The 25,212-nt window shown below is 44.1% G+C and overlaps 1 protein-coding gene across 10 annotated transcripts in view; it reads left to right on the plus strand.

Moving 5' to 3' along the window:
• NUBPL (NUBP iron-sulfur cluster assembly factor, mitochondrial) overlaps positions 1 to 25,212 on the plus strand; it is a 133,591-nt gene that overhangs the window by 23,299 nt on the left and 85,080 nt on the right. For 5 of the 10 annotated variants that reach the window (XR_010989976.1, XM_068160339.1, XM_068160337.1 and 2 more), the window contains 2 exons: positions 8,865 to 8,904; positions 8,995 to 9,085. The exons of 3 other annotated variants lie outside the window; for them this stretch is intronic. Coding sequence is in view for 6 of the 7 variants with exons in the window: in XM_068160339.1 (XP_068016440.1) it covers positions 8,865 to 8,904; positions 8,995 to 9,085 (131 nt within the window). In the remaining variant the exon portion in view is untranslated. The remainder of the gene's footprint in view (positions 1 to 8,864; positions 8,905 to 8,994; positions 9,086 to 25,212) is intronic. 2 more of the 10 variants (XM_068160342.1, XM_068160343.1) reach the window with 1 other exon arrangement.

Genomic DNA, 25,212 nt, shown 5'->3' on the forward strand with positions numbered 1-25,212 from the left:
TCACCTCCCTTGACCTGCTGGCTACACTTCTCTTGATGCAGCCCAGGATCTGATTGGCTTTCTGGGCTGCAAGTGCACACTGAGAGCTCATGTTGAGCTTTTTGTCCACCAGAAGCTCAACTTAAGGGATTCCTTTAACAAGTGACAGATACGATAAGCATGAGAGGAGCTGACCCATCCTAGATGTACATATATGATGTGCATATATACATGTAGAGATATAAAACAGGGACTCTGGTGGTTTGAGATTTAGTGTTACTTTCTGATTTCTCACTACGTTTTGAGGAACATAACATAAAACCTGAACAAGCACTGTCTTGCACAGTAATTGTGCAAAACCAGGCAGATGTGTTAAAGATGTGCATTAACAGTGCGTGCCTGGCACTGAGTCGGTCAGCCAAAAACGTTATTTTTAACAGCATAGCAACAAAAAATTACTGTTCAAGTCTTCAGTATGAGACCTTGAATAGAAAATGAATCTGTAAAGTAATCCTGGGAGATTTTGAGCACTCTTACATTCTTTGATTTCTAGTGCTTTTCTCACATGCAGCAGTTGAAAAGGGATTACGGATGCCTGGTACCATACAGAATAAATCCATGCAGCAATTACAGAATAGAAATTATTATAGTTATGCTGTAATTTAACTTTTCAAAATTAATTAGGAGTTTTTAGTGAGCAGAGAGTCTGTATAAATGGAAGATACCCCAGTAATTTAATTTTGCATACTGTAGTACATGGGTGAGTCTGCTAACATTTAATAGGGTGTCATTCAAAACAGTTCAACTAAATGGGCAGGGAAATATTGGTTAGTAAGTTCACAAATGAATTTAATTAGCTAATGGAGGGTTATCTAGCTGTGGAATAAATATTAGCATCAGCTACCATATACACACAGGGCAGTGCTTAAAACACAAGTTACAAAAGCATTACTCCTGTTCTTTCTCCAAATAATATACCTAAAAGCTGTTTTATGGCTTAGTGGACTGCATACATTTTTCTTGGTGGTTTCCCCCCCCCCCCCCCCTTTAAAAGAAACATCTATCATTTACTAGTTGGCAGTGAAAGCTGTTGTATTGCCAAAAATATACAGCCATTTTGTCATGTAATTTAAATGGTTATGAAGGTTTTGGTCAGCTTTTATCCTTTGACTGTTGAGTGCTCTCTTCATATTTCAGAGCTTTGTTTCCATTTTATGATGCCCTTGGTGTCTTTTATTTCATGATTGATAGATTCATAGCATGGTTTAGGTTGAAAGAGACCTTAAAGATCATCTGGTGCTGACCCCCATGCTGTGGGCAGGGACACTTTCCACTAGCCCAGGTTGCTCAAGGCCTCATCCAGCCTGGCCTTGAACACCTCCAGGGAGGGAGCATCCACAACATCCCTGGGCAACCTGTTCCGGGGTCTCACCACCCTCACTGTAATTAATTTCTTCCTAATATCCAGTCTAAATCTACCCTCCTCAAGCTGCAGTACATTCCCTCTTGTCCTATCACTACAAGTCCTTGCAAAAAGTCCTTTCCTGGCTTTCTTGTAGGCTCCCCTTAATCAAGGGATTTTCAGTTTCCCATGCTCTGCTAGTGAGCAGGTGCAGGAGAAGCTGGGAGGAAGCACAGCTAGGACAGCTGACCCAAACTAGCCATAGGGCTATTCCATACAATAGGATGTTGTGACCAGTGTAGAAACTGAGAGAGCTGGCTGTGGGTGATGAATCACTGAGGACTGGCTGAGCCTTGATCAGTCAGTGGTGAGAAACTGGACTGTGTGTCACTTGTTTTTTCTTGGTTTTTGTTTTCTTTGGTTTTTTGGGCTATATTTATTATTATTGTTATTGCTACTTCTACATTTTAGTTATTAAATTGTTCTTAACTTGCAAGTTTTACTCCTTTCTGATTCTCCTCCCCATCCCACTGAGGGTCAGTGAGTGGCTGTGTGGTGCATAGTTTCTGGCTGGGTTAAAACCATGACATACCCAGCTCCTGAAGGAACTATTTATAGGTGTGCACTTGTTAGCTGCTGTTAAAAAAAAAATGAAAAAAAAATCCTCTAGAGAGTTAATTTATTAAAATTTTACTCTTCATTATACAGAAATTCATACTTAGCATTACAAAAAGAGTATCACAGTATCACCAAGGTTGGAAGAGACCTCAAAGATCATCAAGTCCAACCTGTCACCACAGACCTCATGACTAGACCATGGCACCAAGTACCACATCCAATCCCCTCTTGAACACCTCCAGGGACGGTGACTCCACCACCTCCCTGGGCAGCACATTCCAATGGTGAACAACTTTCTCCTCACCTCGAGCCTAAACCTCCCCTGGCGCAGCTTGAGACTGTGTCCCCCTGTTCTGGTGCTGGTTGCCTGGGAGAAGAGACCAACCCCTTCCTGGCTACAGCCACCCTTCAGGTAGTTGTGGAGAGCAATAAGGTCTCCCCTGAGCCTCCTCTTCTCCAGGCTAAGCAGCCCCAGCTCCCTCAGCCTCTCCTCTGAGGGCTTGTGTTCCAAACCCCTCACCAACTTTGTTGCCCTTCTCTGGACATGCTCCAGCATGTCAACATCCTTCCTAAACTGAGGGGCCCAGAACTGGACACAGGACTCAAGGTGTGGCCTAACCAATGCAGAGTACAGGGGCACAATGACTTCCTTGCTCCTGCTGGCCACACTATTCTTAATGCAGGCCAGGATGCCACTGGCCCTCTTGGCCACGTGGGCACACTGCTGGCTCATGTTTAGGTGGCTGAGAATGACCACCCCCAGGTCCCTTTCTGTTTGGCAGTAAAGGAGAGAAGCATAAGATGAGAAATGTAGTGTAGTAATTAAAGCCTCTTGCTGAGAGCAGTCCTCTTTGGATAAATGGCAAATCAATTTTTTTCTAGAGGCTATTGCAATACAAATTACTGAAACCGGTAACCTGAAAAAAGTACATTTCAAGTACTTGAGAAGGGAAGCGTGTTGCTCTTCATGTTGTTGATCTTGCAGTGTGGTAATTCCAAATGCTTTGATATGGATTATAGTTAGCAAATATTCATTATATTATAAAGTTTACTCTTAGAGATACAAATGGCTTCTCTGCTTCAGCTTTCAAACTGCAGAACGGTTTTGTTCTAGTGACCTGAGAGATACACATTTCGTTGTACATACCTAAACAGAAGAGAAATGATGCATTTATTTGGTTTGTACTCTGAGCATGTTTACCTTTTTGTTTATTTCAGAAGAATAAATGTTTCTATTCCTCTTCTCTGCTAGAAGCAAAACTAAAGAACTGCCATTAATTCTGATTTTTCTGACTGTTTCTATACTGTAACTTCACTTGCATGGCTTTTTCTCTGTGGGTTTCTTGCTGTGTTTTCCTATCTTTCCTTCCCCTTCTCTTTCAGTACAGTGGAGTGCTTTTCACAATTAAGAAACAGAGCAGAATACATCAAAAATAGGAAAAAAAAGTGATTTAATCTTTTCCCTGTAGGGACCAGAGACTAAGAGTGGCAGTAAGAGTTTAAAAGCTATCATCTCTTTGCTTTGCTTTAGTTGGTAGTCATAATATTGTAAAGTCCATAGAACATTGCTTTACACAGGGTGAAATTAGAATAAAATCACAGAGGGATGTTTGAGGGCATTAATGTGAAATGCAAAAGGAATATTTACACAGAGACACTGTTAAAAAAGTCAAGTGTCAAAAAAGAGTCAAAAAGTTTGCTGAATGTTATCTATGTCATCAGTGTCTAGGTGCCTGCTTTTGTTTTGCTTTGTTTCTTACAGGAAAATTTACACATATAATCCTGGAAATAGATTTTCTTCTGTGTCTTTTAGTCTACATTTATTTTATTTTTTTGGGGTGGGTGTCTTGGTTGTGATATTGAACCCAAAAAGCCTTAATTGACTGAAGTGTGTTGAGTTCCGTAGTTTTGCTTTGGAAGCGATGGAAGTCCCTAGTTAACTGGAGTGCTTTTGGAAGTTGGGTCTTGAATGGAAGGTATTAGTAGGTAATACCTTGTGATTCCTGCTTCTCCCTGTTCTGCTTTATCCTTGTCTGTCACACTCAGTGTCAGTTAGAGGGCAGAAGGGCTCTGCAGAGGGACCTCGACCTACTGGACAGATGGGCGGAGTCCAATGGGATGGCATTCGACAAGTCCAAGTGCCGAGTGCTGCACTTTGGCTAGGGAAACCCCATGCAGAGCTACAGGCTGGGGTCGGAGTGGCTGGAGAACTCCCAAACAGAGAGGGACCTGGGGGTGCTGATTGACAGCTGCCTAAACATGAGCCAGCAGTGTGCCCAGGCAGCCAAGAAGGCCAATGGCATCCTGGCCTGCATTAGGAATAGTGCGTCCAGCAGGAGCAGGGAAGTCATTGTGCCCCTGTACGCTGCATTGGTTAGGCCACACCTTGAGTCCTGTGTCCAGTTCTGGGCCCCTCAGTTTAAGAAGGACACTGAGACTCTTGAATGTGTCCAGAGAAGGGAAACGAGGCTGGGGAGACAGGAAGGGGTTGGTCTCTTCTCCCAGGCAACCAGCACCAGAACAAGAGGACACAGTCTCAAGCTGCACCAGGGGAAGTTTAGGCTCGAGGTGAGGAGAAAGTTCTTCACAGAGAGAGTCATTCACCATTGGAATGTGCTGCCCAGGGAGGTGGTGGAGTCACCATCCCTGGAGATGTTCAAGAGGGGATTGGACGTGGCACTTTGTGCCATGGTTTAGTCATGAGGTCTGTGGTGAGAGGTTGGACTCGATGATCTTTGAGGTCTCTTCCAACCTTGGTGATACTGTGATACTGTGATACTCTTACATGACTGACTTGGTCAGTCACTCTCTCACAGAAGCTTCAAGTAAAGCGAGCCTTCCAGTGGTTTTGTGTATCAGGACAGAAACCTTGAGCTGAGTCTTGTCTATTTCATTCCTTCTGGGTATAGTGAGCTAAGAGAACCCACCCACCTTGGTCTCATAAAGCTTTTGATCCACTACAATTTTATTTCTTTTTCTCTGTGGGAATCTGAGGGCTTTTCAAACTTTGGGTTATATTAGCAGTTATAAGGAAGACATTTGTGATGGAAGGCGATGACAAGATAGTTAAAACTAGTCCTGTGTTACTCTCCTAAACTTAACAAGTCAGCAAATGCTTTACAATGTACCAAAGATGTGACTAAGTCACTGTGCTATTTTCTTGTGCCAGGATATGCTTTTTTGCTTTTGCTTTTAGGTAGGACATAGCTGCAAAATATTTCCTTTAATGAAAAAGCTTTTCCAGAGCTTTATTTCCTCTGCAGTCTGTTAGGAGGAAGGAAAAAGGCAGCCTCACTAAACAGGAGAAACAAATCTTTTGGAAAAAGCTGCATCTCCTTCTGCATTTGTTTCTCAAAGTTGGACTGTGAATAATGCTCTTTGAGTCTCGTTGGTGGTTTGCCTTGGTTTAAGTATTTGTGATGTTTTCATGGTTAGATAACACTGTTAGTGCAGGGTGTAATGGGAAATCACTGCCTTCCTTGTGTGGAGCTCTTCAAGCTTAAAATTGCAGCATTTCTGGGGCAACCCTGCACATAAACTTATAACACAGTGTGAAATCAAGCTTGAAGTCTCAATTAGTCTGTCACTTGCCGTAGAATATTCTGGGCCTTCTGGCATAAGCAGTTAAAACACTGATTACAATTAGAACAACAATTTAGAATTTGTGACTCTCTTTTGGTGACAGAATCCTTTCACCTCTGACATAGGTTGATGACTGGTTTACTGTGAGATACCCTGAGGTCCCATTGCTATTTATCCCCCTCCCGCCCTGCTGCATTTCTTTTCCCTTTGCCACGTTGTGGGTGGAACTTGCTTGTCTTTGCTTAGGAAAGCAGTATTGCTTTAAATATGCTGGAGTGATGTCTGGCACCTAGCTGCCCTGTCAGAAGGTATGGCTCCCTCCTGTGCCCTCTGTCAAATCTGCTAATGCATCCAGAGTGGTAGGAGACATCTCTACACAAGTAAAGCCTGACCTTCTCGTTACTCTTACTGTCGATGTTTCTTTCCTCTTTCTCTTCTTTCCTGATCCTGTTCCTGCAAATCCTATATAGTCTGAAGCCTTTGTGTCCCTGACTATAACCTGGATCCTCCCATGACAGAACATTGATCATGGGAGGTGACTTCCAATATAAACAGCAAGTAAATTCCTCCTACTAACACATAGTGAGAGACACGTGGCAATGACTTGGCCGGGATACCATGGCACCAAGTGCCTCATTCAGTCTTATTATAACACTTCCAGTGATGGTGACTCCACCACCTCCCTGGGCAGCCCATTCCAATGGCCAGTCACTCTTTCTGTGAAGAATTTCCAGCCTAAACCTCCCCTGGTGCAGCTTGAGACTGTGTCCTCTTGTTCTGTCACTGGTTGCCTGGCTACATGTTTGTATTACTTTGGGTGTATCAAAGTTTTCTGTCAAAATATGCATTATATTTCTTTTTATTGCTTAAAGTATTCTTTCTGTTTTCTGCTGATTCCTACCTGTGTATGTGTGGGGTTTTTTGTGTTTCTGTTTTGCTTGCTTGCCCCTTTGTCAGCAGAATGATTACAATCTTCCCCCTCTTTTATTCTCTTGACACTGGGAAACACAGGAATATGGAGCATGACAAGGCCAGTACCTCTGCAGTGCTCAAATACACATCTTTTGTTGCTACAGAAATTTTAGGAGTCCTGCAGACTTCTGCCAGTCTAAAGAAATCTAGGACTTCTTAGGTGAAATTGTTGACAGTGTGTAGTTTAGAGGGGTGGCTTTGGAGTCATAGAATCACTAAGCCTGGAAAAGACCTTTAAGAACATTAAGTCCGACCGTAACCTAACTGCTCTGACCACTAAACCATGTCCTGAAGTGCTACATGTACAGCTTCTTGAACACCTCCAGGGATGGTGACTCCACTACCTCCCTGAGGAGCCTGTTCCTATGCCTCACCGTGCTCTCAGGAAAGAAGTTTTCCTAATGTCCAATCTAAACCTCCCCTGGTACAACTTAAACACATTTCCTTTCATCCTATCTCTAGTTACTTGGGAAAAGAGACCAACACCAGCCTCACTACAACCTCCTTTCAGGTAGTGGTAGAGAGCAGTAAGATCTCCCCTTAGCCTTCACTCCAGACTAAAGAACCCCAGCTCCCTCAGCCACTCCTCATATGATGCCCTCCAAATCCCATACTAACCTTGGTGATCTTCTCTGGACAGGCTCCAGGGTCTTCTCTATACTGTGTCACCCAGAACTGAACACAGGACCCAAATGTGGCCTCAGCAGGGCTGAGAACTGGGGCATAATCACTTCCCTACACCTTCTAGGCACACTGGCTTTGATCCAGGCCAGAATGCTGTTGTCCTTCTGGGGAGCCAAAGCAGACTTCATACAAGGAAAATTCCCCCAGATGCTGTTGTGCAGCTGGGAACAATCCTCTGATTCATAAGATCAGTGAATAGCATATGTAAAAAACCTCACAAAACTCAACAACAACAAAAAGCCAAGCCAAACCAAACCCCCCCCCCCCCCCCCCCCCCATCCCATTTAAAATCCCATCATATTACAAGACTTTGATACTGTTTTCTGATAGGAGTGACTCAACATTTAGCAAAATACTGCAGAAGTAGAAGGCTGCCTGAGAGGGGATATCTGCCTTGCAAAATGGGCTTCTCTAACAAATAGCTGAAGTCACTTTCTGCAGCACAGTGATGTTGCATTATGGGCAAATGCATTGTTATTCTGGCAAAAGGTGGATGGTATCAATATAATGTCAAAGCTAAGAAAAAGTGGGGCCAGGTTCTTGGGGAGAATAGATAACTGTATGTATATATCTATATATCTATATATCTATCTAGGAGCAGATGTTAGTCAGTTAGAGGGTAGAAAGGCTCTGCAGAGGGACCTCGACCGACTGGACAGATGGGCAGAGTCCAATGGGATGGCATTCAACAAGTCCAAGTGCTGAGTGCTGCACTTTGGCTACGGCAATCCCATGCAGAGCTACAGGCTTGGGTCGGAGTGGCTGGAGAGCTCCCAAACAGAGAGGGACCTGGGGGTGCTGATTGACAGCTGCCTGAATATGAGCCAGCAGTGTGCCCAGGTGGCCAAGAGGGCCAATGGCATCCTGGCCTGCATTAGGAATAGTGTGGCCAGCAGGAGCAGGGAAGTCAGTGTGCCCCTGTACTCTGCATTGGTTAGGCCACACCTTGAGTACTGTGTCCAGTTCTGGGCCCCTCAGTTTAAGAAGGACATTGAGACACTTGAACTTGTCCAGAGAAGGGCAACGAAGCTGGGGAGAGGCCTTGAGCACAAGCCCTATGAGGAGAGGCTGAGGGAGCTGGGATTGTTTAGCCTGGAGAAGAGGAGGTTCAGGGGAGACCTCATTGCCCTCTACAACTACCTGAAAGGTGGTTGTAGCCAGGAGGGGGTTGGTCTCTTCTCCCAGTCAATCAGCACCAGAACAAGGGGGCACAGTCTCAAGCTGCGTCAGTGGAAGTTTAGGCTCGAGGTGAGGAGAAAGTTCTTCACTGAGCGAGTCGTTGGTCATTGGAATGTGCTGCCCAGGGAGGTGGTAGAGTGACCGTCCCTGGAGGCATTCAAGAGGGGATTGGACGTGGCACTTGGTGCTATGGTCTAGTCATGGGGTCTGTGTTTATAGGTTGGACTCGATGGTCCTCCAGGTCTCTTCCAACCTTAGTTATACTGTGATACTGTGATACACTGTAATTATGAGGGAGGAAAATAGTCAAATACTTCTAACAGAAAAGGAAAACTGCTTTTAGAAGGAAAAACAGTTGTGTATGCTTATTTCTTTACAAAAGAAACTAAAACCAGTACCCCAAACCAGCTTCCCCCCCAAAACATTGCCTTGTTTGCTTCTGTTTTAGAAAATCTTATGAGGCCCCTTAAGAACTATGGGATCGCATGGTGAGCATATGTTTTCATTTCAATCAAGCTTCTTTACAGATGTACTTGGTATTGTGCTGCAAAGCTGAAGTTTCTGCTGTGTTGTTTCAGCATGTCTATGGGTTTCTTGATAGAAGAAAGTGCACCAATTGTGTGGAGAGGACTCATGGTAATGTCAGCTGTTGAGAAATTGTTGAGACAGGTAAGGACTCAGGTACATATTTGTGTTTCAGACTGATAGGTTATTTTAAAGCAAATGTAACTGCTACATGAGTGTCCATGAGATTATTTCATGTGTTAGTGAATATCTTTGTGTCTTGGTCTCCTTACAAGCTTAAGAATTTAATCTTAGCTTCAGGTAAAAGGTATAATGATATAGTATCAGTCAGGGTTGGAAAGGACCACAAGGATCATCTAGTTCCAACCCCTCTGCCATGGGCAGAGACACCCCACACTAGATCAGGCTGCCCAGAGCCTCGTCCAGCCTGGGCTTAAACACCTCCAGGGATGGGGCCCCAACCACCTCCCTGGACAACCCATTCCAGGGCTTCACCACTCTCATGGTGAAGAACTTCCTCCTCATGTCCAGCCTGAATCTCCCCACCTCCAGCTTCATTCCATTCCCCCTAGTCCTATCACTACCTGATTTCCTGAGAAGTCCCTCCCCAGCCTTCTTGTAGGCCCCCTTCAGATACTGGAAGGCCACAATGAGGTCACCTGGGAGCCTTCTCTTCTGCAGACTGAACAGCCCCAACTCCTTCAGTCTGTCCTCATAGGAGGTAAAGTTGTCACATTTGTGTTTACCTGTCCCCTTCAACTACACCTGTTGTTTCATGCACTTGATGAGTGACTCACCCCAGTTTGCCTTCCTTGTCATTCCTCTTTATGATTCTTTATGCAATTATGTAAAAAGGTAGTTTTGAAGTTGGCTAAGGATTTGCATCTACATATCTACAACTGTATTCCCTTATGTGCTTCTTAATTCCCCATCACTAAGGATTCCGGGGTGGCATTTGACGTATGACAGGTACATGAAAATCATTGAATACCATCTCTGTGTAATTCAGGGTGTTAGGTAATAAACTTTCTGGCATATGGAAGCAGGTTGGGTTTTTTATTTTATTTCTTAATAGATTTATTTCCCCCCCACTTATTGTGAATCGATCTCTGAAGTGCTGATGAGCCAGTAGCTACAAAAGTGCATTAAGGTTGCATGTTTATACTTTAAAGTGACCCACATTGTTCATGGCTGACAACCATTCCAGGAATTTAATGTATAGAGCTTGGAGATAATTAGGTTTCTGTATGGCTTCAGTAAATACCTCCAAATCTTGTGCTCCCTTAAAGACTGACGTGGTGGGCTGAAGTTCCCTGTATTGTTAACTGTGCCAGACCAACACAGTTAGAAGCAAATGGAAGCTGTATTTACAAGCAAAAACTGCACTCTGTTTTGGAATGCAATGAATAAGTACAAAATACACAGGATTTACAATATTATACAGATATTTACAATTAGCAAACAACATGAAAATCCCCCTGGTGAGAGACCAGGGAAGCTGTTCCACTGCACCCCCCCCATCCCAAGAGAGAAAAGGAGTGGAGAGAAAGCACTGGGTCAGACTTAATTGAACAAAGCAGCCAAGGCCAGCTGACAAGCAGGTTCATCTCTCCTGAGCGAAGCAAAGAGCAGAGATCAGAAAAAGAAGAGAGAATTGTTTTGGTACAACCTGTCTTATTCTAGATATTTACCTGATGAATTTGTTTAGGATAATCTTTTGCTTTCCTTTTTTCACCCAATAGTGATTTATTTATATTTTTCTACTTTTCTGCTCAAAATCTGTAACTAAATTTTAAAGGCATAGCCTAAAATCACTGCAGCTGAGAAGAATACTTCTTTTTTTCCCCTCCTACCCCTAGCTTTTTTGCATTTTCCCCAAATTCTCCTCTACCATGAAGTGTAGAGCGGTGACCGTTGCCGTCCTGGTCAGAAAAGTTGTATGCCTACCAAAATGTCAAGAATGACATCATTGTCTAGGTTTGGTCTTTAAAAATACAGAATTTCCAAGCCAATAGCTGTGGAAGGCTGTTCTGGCCACTTTGTGTGTGGCACTGTGTTGGCCAGGGTGACAGACTAGAGCCTAAAACCTGGAAGGTAAAGCTGGAGTTAGCAGCTGCTGTATTGGTGGATTCCACGCTGGCAGACTGAAGGCCGGCAGTCACTCCAGTGCAATCACTTCAATGGGCAGCATCCCCAGATGGGAAGCATGTGCCAGCAGCCTTGTAGAGGGTGTGTCTGATGCCATATAATGAGCTTGCTGCTCCCTAGCAACCAATGAAGCAGTTACATGCTGGCTGATCATGGAATCAGATTGGAATGAGATTAATTGTGTTAATGCTAGGGGCATTAGTGATTTTCCTGACAGTGGACTCTCAGTTCTGAAAAAGGAAAGCTTTACAGCTAGATTTCTTCTCCCTGTAAGCATTTTACTTCTGCATTGATAGAATAAACCTTTATTTAGAATAGAATAAACCAAACCAGGTTGGAAGAGACCTTCAAGATCATCGCATCCAACCCATCAACCAATCCAACCCACCTGAACAACTAACCCATGGCACCAAGCACCCCATCAAGTCTCCTCCTGAACGCCTCCAGTGATGGCGACTCCACCACCTCCTTGGGCAGCCCATTCCAATGGCCAAGCACTCTCTCTGTATAGAACTTCTTCCTAACATCCAACCTGAACCTCCCCTGGCGCAGCCTGAGACTGTGTCCTCTTGTTCTGGTGCTGGCTGCCTGGGAGAAGAGACCATCATCCGCCAGTCTACAGCCTCCCTTCAGGTAGTTGTAGAGAGTAATAAGGTCACCCCTGAGCCTCCTCTTCTCCAGGCTAAGCAATCCCAGCTCCCTCAGCCTCTCCTCATAGGGCTTGTATTCCAAACCCCTCATCAACTTTGTTGCCTTTCTCTGGACTCATTCCAGCAGGTCATCCTCCTTCCTAAACTGAGGGGCCCAGAACTGGACACAGAACTCGAGGTGTGGCCTAACCACTGCAGTGTACAGGGGCAGAATGACCTCCCTGCTCCTGCTGGCCACACTGTTCCTGATGCATGCCTGGATGCCATTGGCCCTCTTGGCTGCCTGGGCACACTGCAGGCTCATGTTCAGCCTACCATCAACCAGCACCCCCAGGCCCCTCTCTGCATGGCTGCTCTCCAGCCACTCTGACCCCAGCCTGTAGCTCTGCATGGGGTTGTTGTGGCCATTGTGCAGAACCCGGCACTTGGATGTGTTCAATCTCATGCCGTTGGACTCTGCCCATCTGTCCAGCCTGTCGAGGTCCCTCTGCAGAGCCTCTCTACCCTCCAGCAGATCAGCTCCTGCCCCCAACTTGATGATCAGGGTGTGACCGTTTGAGGGCTCAACCCACTACACAGGGTAGTAAATCTACCCTGGAGAAAGGTGTTTGTGTCTCCTCCTTCAAAGTAGGAAGCTGGCAGATCACAAGGAGAAAGAGCAGGTTTTATCTAAAGTACAGATGTTGTTTAGCAAATAACTAATAAATTTTGGAGACTAACACATGGTATTTGGGTTTTAAAAACTGTGATCTCCCTTCTGATATATTGGTCAGTCTCAAGTAGTAGTAGTTAGAAGTAGTTAGCTGTAGAACCCACAGTGTTACAGCCTTGGACACCTATACAAGATAGTACCATAGCATGTGATGATGTTTTTAAAGACACTGTCATTCCATTTTATATTTGAAACATGTTTTTTGATCTGTTGGGGGCTTTGAATTTTTTCCTTGTTTTTCTTCATCTGTTCTGGTTGATCTTAGGTGTTACCTTCTGTTTGAGAGGATAAAGTTGTTTGCAAAAGTAAAATACTTCTGCTTGTATTTAACTTTCTGAAACCATGTTGTTAAGAAATAGTTGCTTTATCTCTATAGCTATACCTAAGCTATTCAAATTTACTCTCTAATCTAGATTTGTAGTGTAAGCTAAGTATAAGGAGCTTGTGTGCATTCAGGCAAAGTGATAAAATACTGTGTTGTTAGAGTAATTATGTCAGACAGAGAAAACAGCAGTTCCTCGACTTCTGCACTGAAAACACTGGTGGTATTTTACAGTGGCGTTTACTGTTGGATTCTGGAGGGGTTGTTTGTTTGTTTTAAGAGTGTGAAAAGTATGTGTTCAATCTGTATATAACTTCAGAACCATAGAATGGCTTGGGTTGGAAGGGACCTGAGAGATCATCTACTCCAAGCTCCCCACCATGAGCAGGGATGCCTCTCAACTGGACTCAGCTGCTCAAGGCCTCATCCAACCTGGCCTAGAACACCCCCAGGGAGGAGGCATCCACAACCTTCCTGTGCAATCTATTCCAGAGTCTTACCACCCTTATACAGAAGAAATTCTTCCTAAGATCCAGGCTAAAGCTACTTCCCCTCAGCTTAAAATCATTCCCCCTTGTCCTATTGATAGACACCCTTATGAAAAGTCCCTCTGCAGCCTTCCTGTCGGACCTCTTCAGGTATTGGAAGGCAGCTCTAAGGTCCCCCTGGAATCTTCTCTTCTCTAGGCTGAACAACCCCAGCTTCCTCAGCCTGTCCTCACAGCAGAGGTGTTCCAGCCCTTGGATTATCTTAATGGCCCTCCTCTGGACTTGCTCCAACAGCTCTGTGTCCTTCTCATGGTGGGGACACCAGAACTGGATGCAGTATTCAACACTTGTTTATTTTTGCCAGAGTTTTGTCATGCTTCAGATATTGTAATGGAGCACTGAAGGGTCTAGTTCCAAATTCATTAATGGAGACTTGTTAACTTCATTAACTCATAGCTGGTCTGTGCTTGTAATGAGTATTTAAATGGTTGTCTTACACCTGCAACTTAATTAAGTTTCTGGAATTCTTATTTTGGAAAATCCATTGAATACTTACAGCACATAACTTCACTCTTTGTCATTGTTGTATATTTGTCCTTCTCTGGTTTTACTTCTTTGCTGGATGAGTGGCTTTTCTGTGCAGTCCAGATTCCAGCCTCAGTTTTGTCTCTTCTAAATTGTACTTTCATGTGACAAGGATGTACCTCGTGTTTCAGATAAAACACCACATTTTAAAGCCAAGCTCTCCTTTTGCCACATGCCTGGTCTGAAAAGTTACCTCTGGTGTCAGGCAGGTAGATAGCAGGCAGTAATATTGAAGGCCACAATCAGTGCTCAGTGTTTCTCAGATAATCCAGATCTCACAGGTAAGGATGAATTTTTTTGGGGAGCACATTGTATAATTTTCCTTACACAGAAGGAAATGTGCCTTTTAGTACAAAACAGAGCCAACAGCATGCTGCATGATGTACACTGCATGTACATATAGATGTATGTGTATCACATCAGGGTATAAATGAACAGATACAGTCTACTGAGTCTATAATATGTCCCACTTTTAATAAAAGTATTGCTCAATAGATAAGAAGGAAAGGGAGGATGTTAAAGTTATTGAAAGAATGAGCAATGCATAAGGAAATTAATTTTCAGCTGTAGTGAAAGTGAATTACAAACAGTCCTGGAACATTTGATTCTCTATAAATACATTCATAAATCTTGCAGTTAAATATATCTCTAGTTTACATGCGTTGACATTATCCAGAGTTTTCTTGTGGCTGAGAAGGGACTTTTTTGTTCACATAACTGGGTGTACTGTAGGCCCATTCATACTGCAGGGTGGTCTTTTTCTTTTACCTGGGTTTTAACTCTTCCCATTTCCCTGCCCCAGTTAATGCCATGTAAAAATTCTTTCACCTCTATTAAAGCTTCCTTTGAATCTTGCTTGCCTGTAGGTGAGTCAGAAGAGGGTAGGGTTGTTTTTGAAAGGCAAGATATCCTTTCTTTGAAGATACCCTTAAAGCCCAGGTATGGAAGTTTTGATAGTTCTCCAGTGTCATCTGTAGCACTAGACTATTCAGTTTTCCCTTGACATATGCTTCAGAAGATGCCTGCTCTTTTGCATAGTCCTGTTCAGCACTTCCTTCTTTCCTGTCTTGACTCAGTATTATGGTACTTGGTTCAGATCAAACAAGCTTCCTCAAAATGCATCATCTTGATGTATTTGTTGTAGGAGTGATTTGTGATTAACCTTTAGGCTAAGTACAGTAAAGATAGGAACTATTTGAGAGCTACCTCAAGCCTATACTTGAACAGTAATGTGTCTGAAGGGCTCTGTTGAAATAAGTATCAAGTAGACAGCTAAGAACCTGTCCCATAGAGTCTGTACTAAAATACCAGCAGAGAAGACAAAAAATATGAATCAGTATGCAGCAGCCCAGTCAGCTTTTCCATTAAAGAAAATCTAACAATGAAAGGGGACCACAGGTGAAACACAAGTGCATATTTCAGCATGCAGTGCTCTCCTTGTGTGTTTGACATATCAATAGGTAAAATTACATCACTATCAAAAGCAAATGTTACCTATACAACATGGATTACAGATGTCAGCAATTCTGTTAAGTGCAAACAGTATCCTTGGAACTGGCCCCAAACCCTGTCTTTTCAAGGCAGGGAGCTTTGGTTGATTAACATCCTTAACAGGATTTCTTACCCTTACATGAGATTTTGACCTAAGTTTTTGGAGGCTAGTCAGATCTTACATGGCAAGACTCTTGTGTTTCTCCCATAATGTGCTCCTCTAGAGCATCAAGAACATTTTGTTCCTTGGCAGCATCCAAGGAACCTCAGTGCTGTTAAGTGTATTGCGAGCTCTAAAGGTTCCCAGAAAGACAATGGCTCAATTCTCATGAGCCCCCCTATTTACTGTTTGTATTTACAATTTACTATTTGTAATTTTTACTATTACCTAATTGCATTCCCTCCATCTCTTATTGCTTCTTTGAGCACCACTTCGATTTCTCCTGTTTTATCAAAGGTCTGTATTGATAGAAAATCCACATTTCACTGGGAGGGATATAACTGTAAAGGAAACAATACACAGGAAAGTTAGCAGAAAGTAAATTACACAGAATTCCTAATGCAGAGCAGTTGCCCTAGTAAAAGGAAGTTCTGCCTTGCACTTCGAAGCATGGGCAGGCTTTATTCCCTGTATTGCAGGCTCACAGGATGTTAGGGGCTGGAAGGGACCTCCAAAGATCATCGAGTCCAACCCTCCTGCCAGAGCAGGACCATAGAATTTAGCACAGGTCTCACAAGAATGCATCCAATTGGGCCTTGAAAGTCTTCAGAGGAGGAGACTCCACAATTCCTCTGGGGAGCCTGTGCCAGTGCTCTGTGACCCTCACAGTGAAGAAGTTCCTCCTCATGTTGAGGTGGAACCTCCTGGCCTGTAGTTTATATCCATTACTCGTCCTATCCCAGGGTGCAACTGAGAAGAGCCTGTCCCCTCTCTCTTGACACCCAGGCCTCAGATATTTATAAACATTTATTAAATACACTCTCAGTCTTCTCTTCTCCAGACTAAAGAACTGACGGTCTCTTAGCCTCTCATCATAATGCAATGTTCCAGTCCCTTAATCATTCTGCTATCCCTCCATTGGACTGTCTCAAGTAGATCCCTGACCCCTCCTGAACTGGGGACCCCAAAACTGAACAATCACAGCATCACAGCATCAATAAGGCTGGAAAAGACCTCAGAGATCATCAAGTCCAACCTGTCACCCAACACCTGCTGACTGACTAAACCATGGCTCCAAGTGCTTGTTCTTTATTAGAATAAACCTTTATTAGAATAAACCAAACCAGGTTGGAAGAGACCTTCAAGATCATCGTGTCCAACCCATCAACCAATCCAACCCACCCAAACAGCTAACCCATGGCACCAAGCACCCCATCAAGTCTCCTTCTGAACACCTTCAATGACGGCGACTCCACCACCTCCCCGGGCAGCCCATTCCAATGGGCAATCACTCTTTCTGTATAGAACTTCTTCCTAACATCCAACCTGAACCTCCCCTGGCGCAGCCTGAGACTGTGTCCTCTTATTCTGGTACTGGGTGCCTGGGAGAAGAGACCATCATCAGCCTGTCTACAACCTCCCTTCAGGTAGTTGTAGAGAGTGATAAAGTCACCCCTGAGTCTTCTCTTCTCCAGGCTAAGCAACCCCAGCTCCCTCAGTCTCTCCTCATAGGACTTGTGTTCCAAACCCCTCACCAACTTTGTTGCTCTTCTCTGGACTCGTTCCAGCAAGTCAACATCCTTCCTAAACTGAGGGGCCCAGAACTGGACACAGTACTTGAGGTGTGGCCTAACCAGTGCAGTGTACAGGGGCAGAATGACCTCCCTGCTCCTGCTGGCCACACCGTTCTTGATGCAGGCCAGGATGCCATTGGCCCTCTTGGCTGCCTGGGCACACTGCAGGCTCATGTTCAGCCTACCATCAACCAGCACCCCCAGGTCCCTCTCTGCCTGGCTGCTCTCTAGCCACTCTGCTGTGACCAAAACCCAAAACCCACCCCAGTAGCCTTTAATTATGAAATGACACAGGATTTGAAAGCAGGAGCTCACACTATTCCAGATGAGGTCTCACCAGGGCAGAGTAGAGGGGGAGGAGACCCTCCCTCAGTCTGCTGGACACACTCCTAATGCACCCCGGGATCCCATTGGCTTTCTTGGCCACAAGGGCACATTGCTGACCCATGGATAACTTGTTATCCACCAGGATGTCCAGGTCCTTCTCCACAGGGCTGCTCTCTAGCAGATCACCTCCTAACCTGTACTGGTGCAGTTTATTATTCCTTCCCATTTCATGTTTAGAACTGTAAGTTCAGCAGAGGAATTCTCAAAAGTACTTTATTGGCTCAACCCAAAGCTGAATTCTGTGACTCGGTGAATAGGGCTGTAGCCTGCAGATTCAGTCTTGTCCTTTAAAAACCTCTAATTCAGGTTATGCAATTACTACAATTCTATGTAGTTTTGAAAGTTTGACTGAAGATGGAGATTTTGTATGCTACTTTCCTTCTGAAGCTGTCATCTACTAAGAGAGCTGCTTTGAAACCAGTGCTTGCCAGAGGTAAGGGTGATAGTATTTATATAGTACAGCGTGTATGTGTGAATATACATATATGCTACAAAAAAGGTGTGAGTACATAATTTTCTGCTACTTAGTTATGCATAAGTATTTGTAGATTATCATATGTTATTGGGAATAGGGAAGATGCAGACAGATGGATAAATTGCTTTTGAAATATTGAGCAGACTGTGGGCTGTGAGGTCTGGGATATTTCAAGATCCTCTGTGAAAAAGCTGCCATAAAAACAACGGTGGAGGGAATGGAGCAGTGAAACTTCATGGGTTAGGATTTCAGATGAGATTAACTTGGGAACATTAGTGGTATTTAATTCTTGGAGAGCAAAGACTATAGAAGCTACTTTGTGGGGGTTTTATTCATTGCCTGAAGTGGCTGGTGAGGGCACACCTTGAATACTGTATTCAGTTTTGGGGTCCTTACTACAAGAAGGACATGGAGGTACTGGAGTGTGTCCAGAGAAGGGCAGTGAAGCTGGTTAAGATCCAGAGCACAAGCCTTCTGAAGAGCAGCTGAAGGAACTGAGGTTCACAGAATCACAGAATGTTAGGGGTTGGAAAGGACCTCCAGAGATCATTGGGTCCAAACCCCTGCCAAAGCAGGATCACCTACAGCAGGCCACACAGGAACATGTCCAGTTTGGCTCCAAAAGTCTCCAGAGAGACTGCACAACCAAATCTGGAGAAAAGGAGGCTGAGAAGTTTCTACTGAGAGGTGAGTGTTGGTCAGCACAAGTGACAGGATGAGGGGAAATGGCCTCAAGTTGCACCAGAGGAGGTTTAGATTGGATATTAGGAAACTTGTTATAACTGAAAGGGTTATTAAACACTGGGACAGGTTTCCCACAGCAGCGTTTGAATACATGGAGATGTTTAAAGGATGCATAGATGTGGTGATGAAGAACATGGTTTAGCATCAGGCTTGGTAGAAATAGATAATGGCTGGGCTCAATGACCTTAAAGGTCTTTTCCAGCCTAAACAATTGTATGATTCCTATGGTCTTTTAAGAGAGGAGATAATAGATGTTCAATACTGTTTGTATTTGACAGAGATTAGTGAATTATCATGTGCAGTTGCCACTTTGTGAGGAGTGTATGTGTACTTATTGGTATGCTCCTTTTCACAGTTTAGATAGAATTTACTTAGGTAGATTTGGGGACAATTTTTCTTCAAACGTGCTAAATGCTGCACTTGAGAAGAGTAGAAAAGTAGATAAGGTATTGAGAGCAGATGTATTTATATCTGGGAAAACAGCTACCATGCTGCTATCGACTGTTTTACTGCACGCGTTACAGGCAGCAGAGGGTTCTTTATATGGTGTCTGTAGACATAGCCTGATGCCATCTATCATGTGTTTATATCAAGCTGTGTTAAATGTCACGAAGTCTCCAGCATATAAATTTTCACAGTTCTGTGCAGTCTTATTTGCCTGTGTGTATAAATAGATGTCTTGCAAAGAGAACAATGGAGAAACTGGAGGAAACGGTTCCAGATTAGAAGGAATGATTGGGAAGCAATACCTGACAAGAATGTTCTCAGTAAGGTAGTGATGTAGTACATGCTAAGCCACCTACCTGCCTGATTAGTATGGTTTACCAAGAGCTATTCTTTGGTTTCTGTTGTGTCCACGTACTGTATTTTGCCTTATGTTTTTGGGATCATGGAAACTTTGTTCTATGTCTGTACAGCATCCAGCGCTGTTGAGAGCTATTGCTTCTTGAGAGATGCACAGAAGGACAAACTCATAGTTACATTTTCTAAGTCTAACCTTCTTTTAGTACTTTCTCATATTTAAATAATAAATGTATTATATGCTTTCTGTTTTAAGGACCACAGTTTATTTTCACAGAATCTCAGAATGTTAGGGGCTGGAGGGACCTCAAATGATCATCCAGTCCACCCTGCCTAGAGCAGATCACACAGGAACACATCCAGGCAGGTTTAAAGATCTCTAGAGAAGGAGACTCCACAGCACCCCTGGGCAGCCTCTTCCAGTTCTGTTCTCTTGCCCTCACAATGAAAATTTTTTTCCTCGTGTTTACATGGAACTTCCTATGCCTCAACTTCCACCCATTGCTCCTTGTCCTGTCTTTGGGCCTCCCTGAGAAGAGCAGCCTGACTCCATCCTCTTGGCACTCACCCTCTGCATATTTATAAACATTAATGAGGTGACCCCTCAGGGTCCTCCAAGCTTAAAAGCCCCCCGCTCCCTCAGTCTCTCCTCATAAGGAAGATGTTCCACTCCCTTCATTGTCTTTGTGGCTCTGTGCTGGACTGCTTCAAGCAGTTCCTTGTCCTTCCTGAACTGGGGAGCTCAGAACTGGATGCAATACTCCAGGTGCAGCCTCCCCAGGACTGAGCAGAGGGTGAGGAAAACCTCTCTTGACCTACTAGCCACACCCCTTCTAATACACCCCAGAATGGCATTGGCCTTCTTGGCCACAGGAGCACATTGCTGGCTCATGGTCAACCTCCCTTCCACTAGGACCGCCAGGTGGTTCCCTAGTGCCTATTTTGTGGTTCAGGTTCCCAAAATCTGTGTTTTTCAATTATATTCTCTTAGGAATGTCTAAGATCAGTGTAAATCTATCACTGTCATTCGCCACAACTCATCAGAACCTAGAAGTCTTTTGCAGATGTATGCACAGTTGCTTGACTTCTGATGGTACTTGCTACCTTGCACATGTATCCTCCAGCAAAGATCCATCAAGGTACTAAAGGGAATGAAGCATGCAATGCTTGAAAAGACAGTCACAGAACTGAGGGCTTGGGTTTTTTGGTTTTGAGAAGGTTAAAGGGAGACTCCAACTACTGTCTTCAACCACCTAAATGGTATGCGTAATGGAGGTGAAGGTTGAGTGTGTGCACAGCGATAGCACAAGAGATAATGAATGCAATTTAGCATGTATAATAAGAAATCTGAGATGTGGAGGGTTAATTAGATTGATTGTTTTTTAACAGAGAAAGCAGTCACACACATCAGAACAGGTTGTCTGCACAGATTCTCAAGTCTATCCTTTAGAAGGTATTCAGGACTCACCTGGGCAAGACTCTGAGTAACCTGATGTAGTGGAGTTTAAGAGCTCAGATGGTTGCAAACCCAGAATTCCTCCCTTGCTCCCCCCTCCTTTTCCCTGATAAGGAAAAAAGAGAGAAAGGGGGAAAAAAAGGGGTAGGGGAAAAGAGAAGGAGGTAAATCTACCAGAAATAGCCTGGAGTTCATTTGGAAGTAGGAGAAGTAATTTTTTTAACAAAATATATATATATAGAGAGAGAGAGCAGTAACAGGGAAGGTTTACCAGGTTAAGGAATAAGGATAAATAGGAAAATATACAAACCCAAGCCTGGATGGCCTTGTATTTCCCTGGATGTACATGGATTTCAGTCCTTTAGAGGGGCATGGATGCAGCCTGGAGAGGGAAAAGCCAAGCCCAGCCATGTGGAAGAATCAGGAGACTAGCTGCAGCTGCTATCCTTTCAAGCAGGCAAGGGGGAGGGAAGAAAGCAAATGGCAGCAGTGTCCTCCTTTTATAGGCTTGCTGGACAGGAAGGGGGAGTGGAATAGACCACCTTTGACCTGAGGGAGCCCTCCTCATGGGAGGGGGAAACCAAGTCTCTCTCTGTTCACCTGCATCAGGCTTCTTTTATCCTTGGGGGTGGGGGGTAAGACTCTCTTAGCCCTCCACCTGGGATGGATGTAACTCAGCACCCCTGATCCAAGTTGATCCTAATTTGAGGAGCAAGATAGAGCAGACACATAACCATCTGAGGTCCTTTCAAACCTAAGTTGTTCTGTGCATCTGGGATTAGTTCCAAAATTGGCATTCCACCCCCTTTTTGACCATTAAAGCCTACAACTAGAAGAGGTGAAAATGTTTTTTCCTTTCACAGAGATCACTGCTTAGAGCACTTTGTCAAAACCTAAACTGAAATGCAGGTGTCTGTCTAGTATTAGTGGCCTAATTGCAAGCTAGACAGTCATGCTTGCTCATCTCTCTGGCTCAAGTGAGTGTACAATTAAGTCTTGCAATCAAATGAGCAGGTTTCAACATGATGACTCGAGAGCATCCTGTCCTCAGTAGCATTTCCTTATACTCTTAGAGGTGCTGATCAGATCCCTGCAGGCACAGACATAAAAGTTGAACCCAAATCAGCCTTTTCTGTAATCTTAATATGAACTATGAAGTAAAAAAAGGAGAAAGAAATATATATGTGGGTTTTTTATTGGTTCCCCCCCTTTTCCTGTCTGTCTCTTCTTTTGATGGTTCTAGAAATGGGGATTCCAGGCTTTGTGCATTGATATTCTCTCAGGCACTTTGGAATTGAGTAGCAGTGCCAGAAAGAAGGTTGTGCTGGAGACTTAGGACAAGTTTTTGATTTGGCTTTAATAGTTTACTGCTTAGGATACAGACCTTTATAAAACTGAGTCAAAGGCATCTGGCCATCTCTGTAGAGCATGAAGAATCATAGGCTGTTATTTTAGTTTTGATTTTGTTATCAGTGTCAGGCTGGAATATTTCACAGTGTAAACTGGACAAAGAAAAAAATCCAAGATGACAACAAAAGACATCTTAAAAGAGGAAGGTACATGTGTAGAATAAATCCTTTATGTCCAGATGTTTTTAGAAGGAAGGTTGAAGAAAAAAACAAGCAGGAATTAGTTCAGGAATGAACTCTGGAGACATAGATTTGAAGGCTAGCATGTTGGTGTTTGTTAAACAGGAATACTGGTGCTAATTACTTCATAGAAGGACTTTTCAGGATCTCAGGTAGTGGTAGGACTAGGGGGAATGGAATGAAGCTGGAGGTGGGGAGATTCAGGCTGGACGTGAGGAGGAGGTTCTTCACCATGAGAGTGGTGAAGCCCTGGAATGGGTTGTCCAGGAAGGTGGTTGAGGTGCTGTCCCTGGAGGTGTTTAAGCCCAGGCTGGATGAGGCTCTGGCCAGCCTGATCTAGTGTGGGGTGTCCCTGCCCATGGCAGGGGGGTTGGAACTAGATGATCCTTGTGGTCCCTTCCAACCCTGACTTATACTATGATACTATGATAGAGTCATAGGATGGCTTAGGTTGGAGGGACCTTAGAGATCATCTACTCCAACCTCCCCACCATGGGCAGGGATGCCTCTCAACTAGACTTGGCTGCTGAAGGCCTCATCCAACCTGGGCTTGAACACCCCAGAGAGGAGGAATACACAACCTGTTAAAAAAAGGACTGCAAAATGCCATTAGTAGAAGAGTTTGTACTTTTTTTTCTAGCTGTTGTAGATCAGATTCAAAAAGGGATGTGAGTATTGTTGTGCTGAACATTGCAGTGCCTAAGAAGTAGGCTCCCTGCCTACAGGAATGGAAGGTCATACTAAAGCACGGTCTGGAGCCACTGCATACCTGGGATGGTGGGAATACCTCACCTGTCATTCTCAGTGGTACTATCTGAGGGTTTACTTTTCCCTCCTGGACTTACCTTCCTACTCCTTGACACTGTCTTAGGAGAATAGGTTCAAGCCTTAGACTGGAAGAGCAACAAAAACTTCTTATCCTTCAGATCCATCCAAATTGGCTGTGCACATCCCTGACTCAGAAGTTCCAATTTCGCTGTGTTTCATCTCTTACATGGTAAATGTCTTTGGGGCTTGCCCAAAGATGAAATTAGTATGGGCAAAGAACTCTGTCTCATCAGGATAAAATTGGTGGATGAGAGGAAGCAGTGAAATGGGATTTAGGAGAGAATAACACATACTGGGTCAGTAGGAAGATGACAATAACAAGTTGATGGCTCTGATTTTTTTTCTTTTGCAGCTATATTTTGAATGAATTGAAAGGATTCCCAGAATAGTAATAGTGAGTCAATGATGAAAATTATTCTTATTGTAAATGTAAAGAGCAAGTGGAGAAAAAGCTCTGCAGTGAAGTCAGAAGGATTTTATATTTTTTTTTCCAAGTGTGGATTTAATTTTCAGCACTTCTTGGTTTAGGAAGGGCACTTTCTCAAGAGATTGCCATTGAAGGCATTTGACTTGCATTATGGCAGTACATTTTCAAGATGGGAGGAGAGTGAGGTGCTGCAGTGGCAAATTGTAGCAAAGGTGGTCAAAAACATGAGTAGCTTTTAATGTTTATTTTAAAAGCTTTTCTGATTTTTTTGCCATTTAATACAGATTTAAGACTGTGTGCACACTCCTCTATTAACCAACAGAATAGGTGTACCCCTGGGGTCAGAGTGGCTGGAGAGTGGCCAGGCAGGGAGGGACCTGGGGGTGCTGGTTGATGGTAGGCTGAACATGAGCCTGCAGTGTGCCCAGGCGGCCAAGAGGGCCAATGGCATCCTGTCCTGCATCAGGAACAGTGTGGCCAGCAGGAGCAGGGAGGTCATTCTCCCCCTGTATGCTGCACTGGTTAGGCCACAGCTCTAGTACTGTGTCCAGTTCTGGGCCCCTCAGTTTAGGAAGGAGGTTGACTTGCTGGAGCATGTCCAGAGAAGGGCAACAAAGTTGGTGAGGGGTTTGGAGCACAACCCTATGAGGAGAGTCTGAGGGAGCTGGGGTTACTTAGCCTGGAGAGGAGTAGACTCAGGGGTGACCTTATTGCTGTCTACAACTACCTGAAGTTGGTCTCTTCTCCCAGGCAGCCAGCACCAGGACAAGAGGACACAGTATCGCAGTATAACTAAGGTTGGAAGAGACCTCGAGGATCATCGAGTCCAACCTGTCACCACAGACCTCATGACTAGACCATGGTACCAAGTACCACATCCAATCTCCACTTGAACATCTCCAGGGACGGTGACTCCACCACCTCCCCGGGCAGCACATTCCAATGACAAATGACTCACTCGGTGAAGAACTTTTTCCTCACCTTGAGTCTAAACCTCCCCTGGCACAGCTTGAGACTGTGTCCCTTGAGACACAGTCTCAAGCTGAGCCAGGGGAGGTTTAGGCTGGATGTTAGGAAGAAGTTCTGTACAGAGAGAGTGATTGCCCATTGGAATGGGCTGCCCAAGGAGGTGGTGGAGTCACCATCATTGGAGGTGTTCAGGAGGAGACTTGATGGGGTGCTTGGTGCCATGGGTTAGTTATTTAGGTGGGTTGGATTGGTTGATGGGTTGGACGCGATGATCTTGAAGGTCTCTTCCAACCTGGTCTGGTCTATTCTATTCTATTCTATTCTATTCAGTATAATACTAATAGTATTTTCTGTTCCCCTATTTTGTAGTTTGGCAGCTTCTTTCATTTGAGGATTTTGGCTGGTTTAGAAATTGACTTGTGTTACACAATATCCCTGCATTCAGTCTGCAAGTAATTGAGACAG

The sequence above is a fragment of the Melanerpes formicivorus genome, unplaced genomic scaffold (genome assembly GCF_026170545.1).
Source record: "Melanerpes formicivorus ecotype bairdi unplaced genomic scaffold, bMelFor1.0.p_v2 SCAF_49, whole genome shotgun sequence".
NCBI classification, from domain to species: Eukaryota; Metazoa; Chordata; class Aves; order Piciformes; family Picidae; genus Melanerpes; species Melanerpes formicivorus.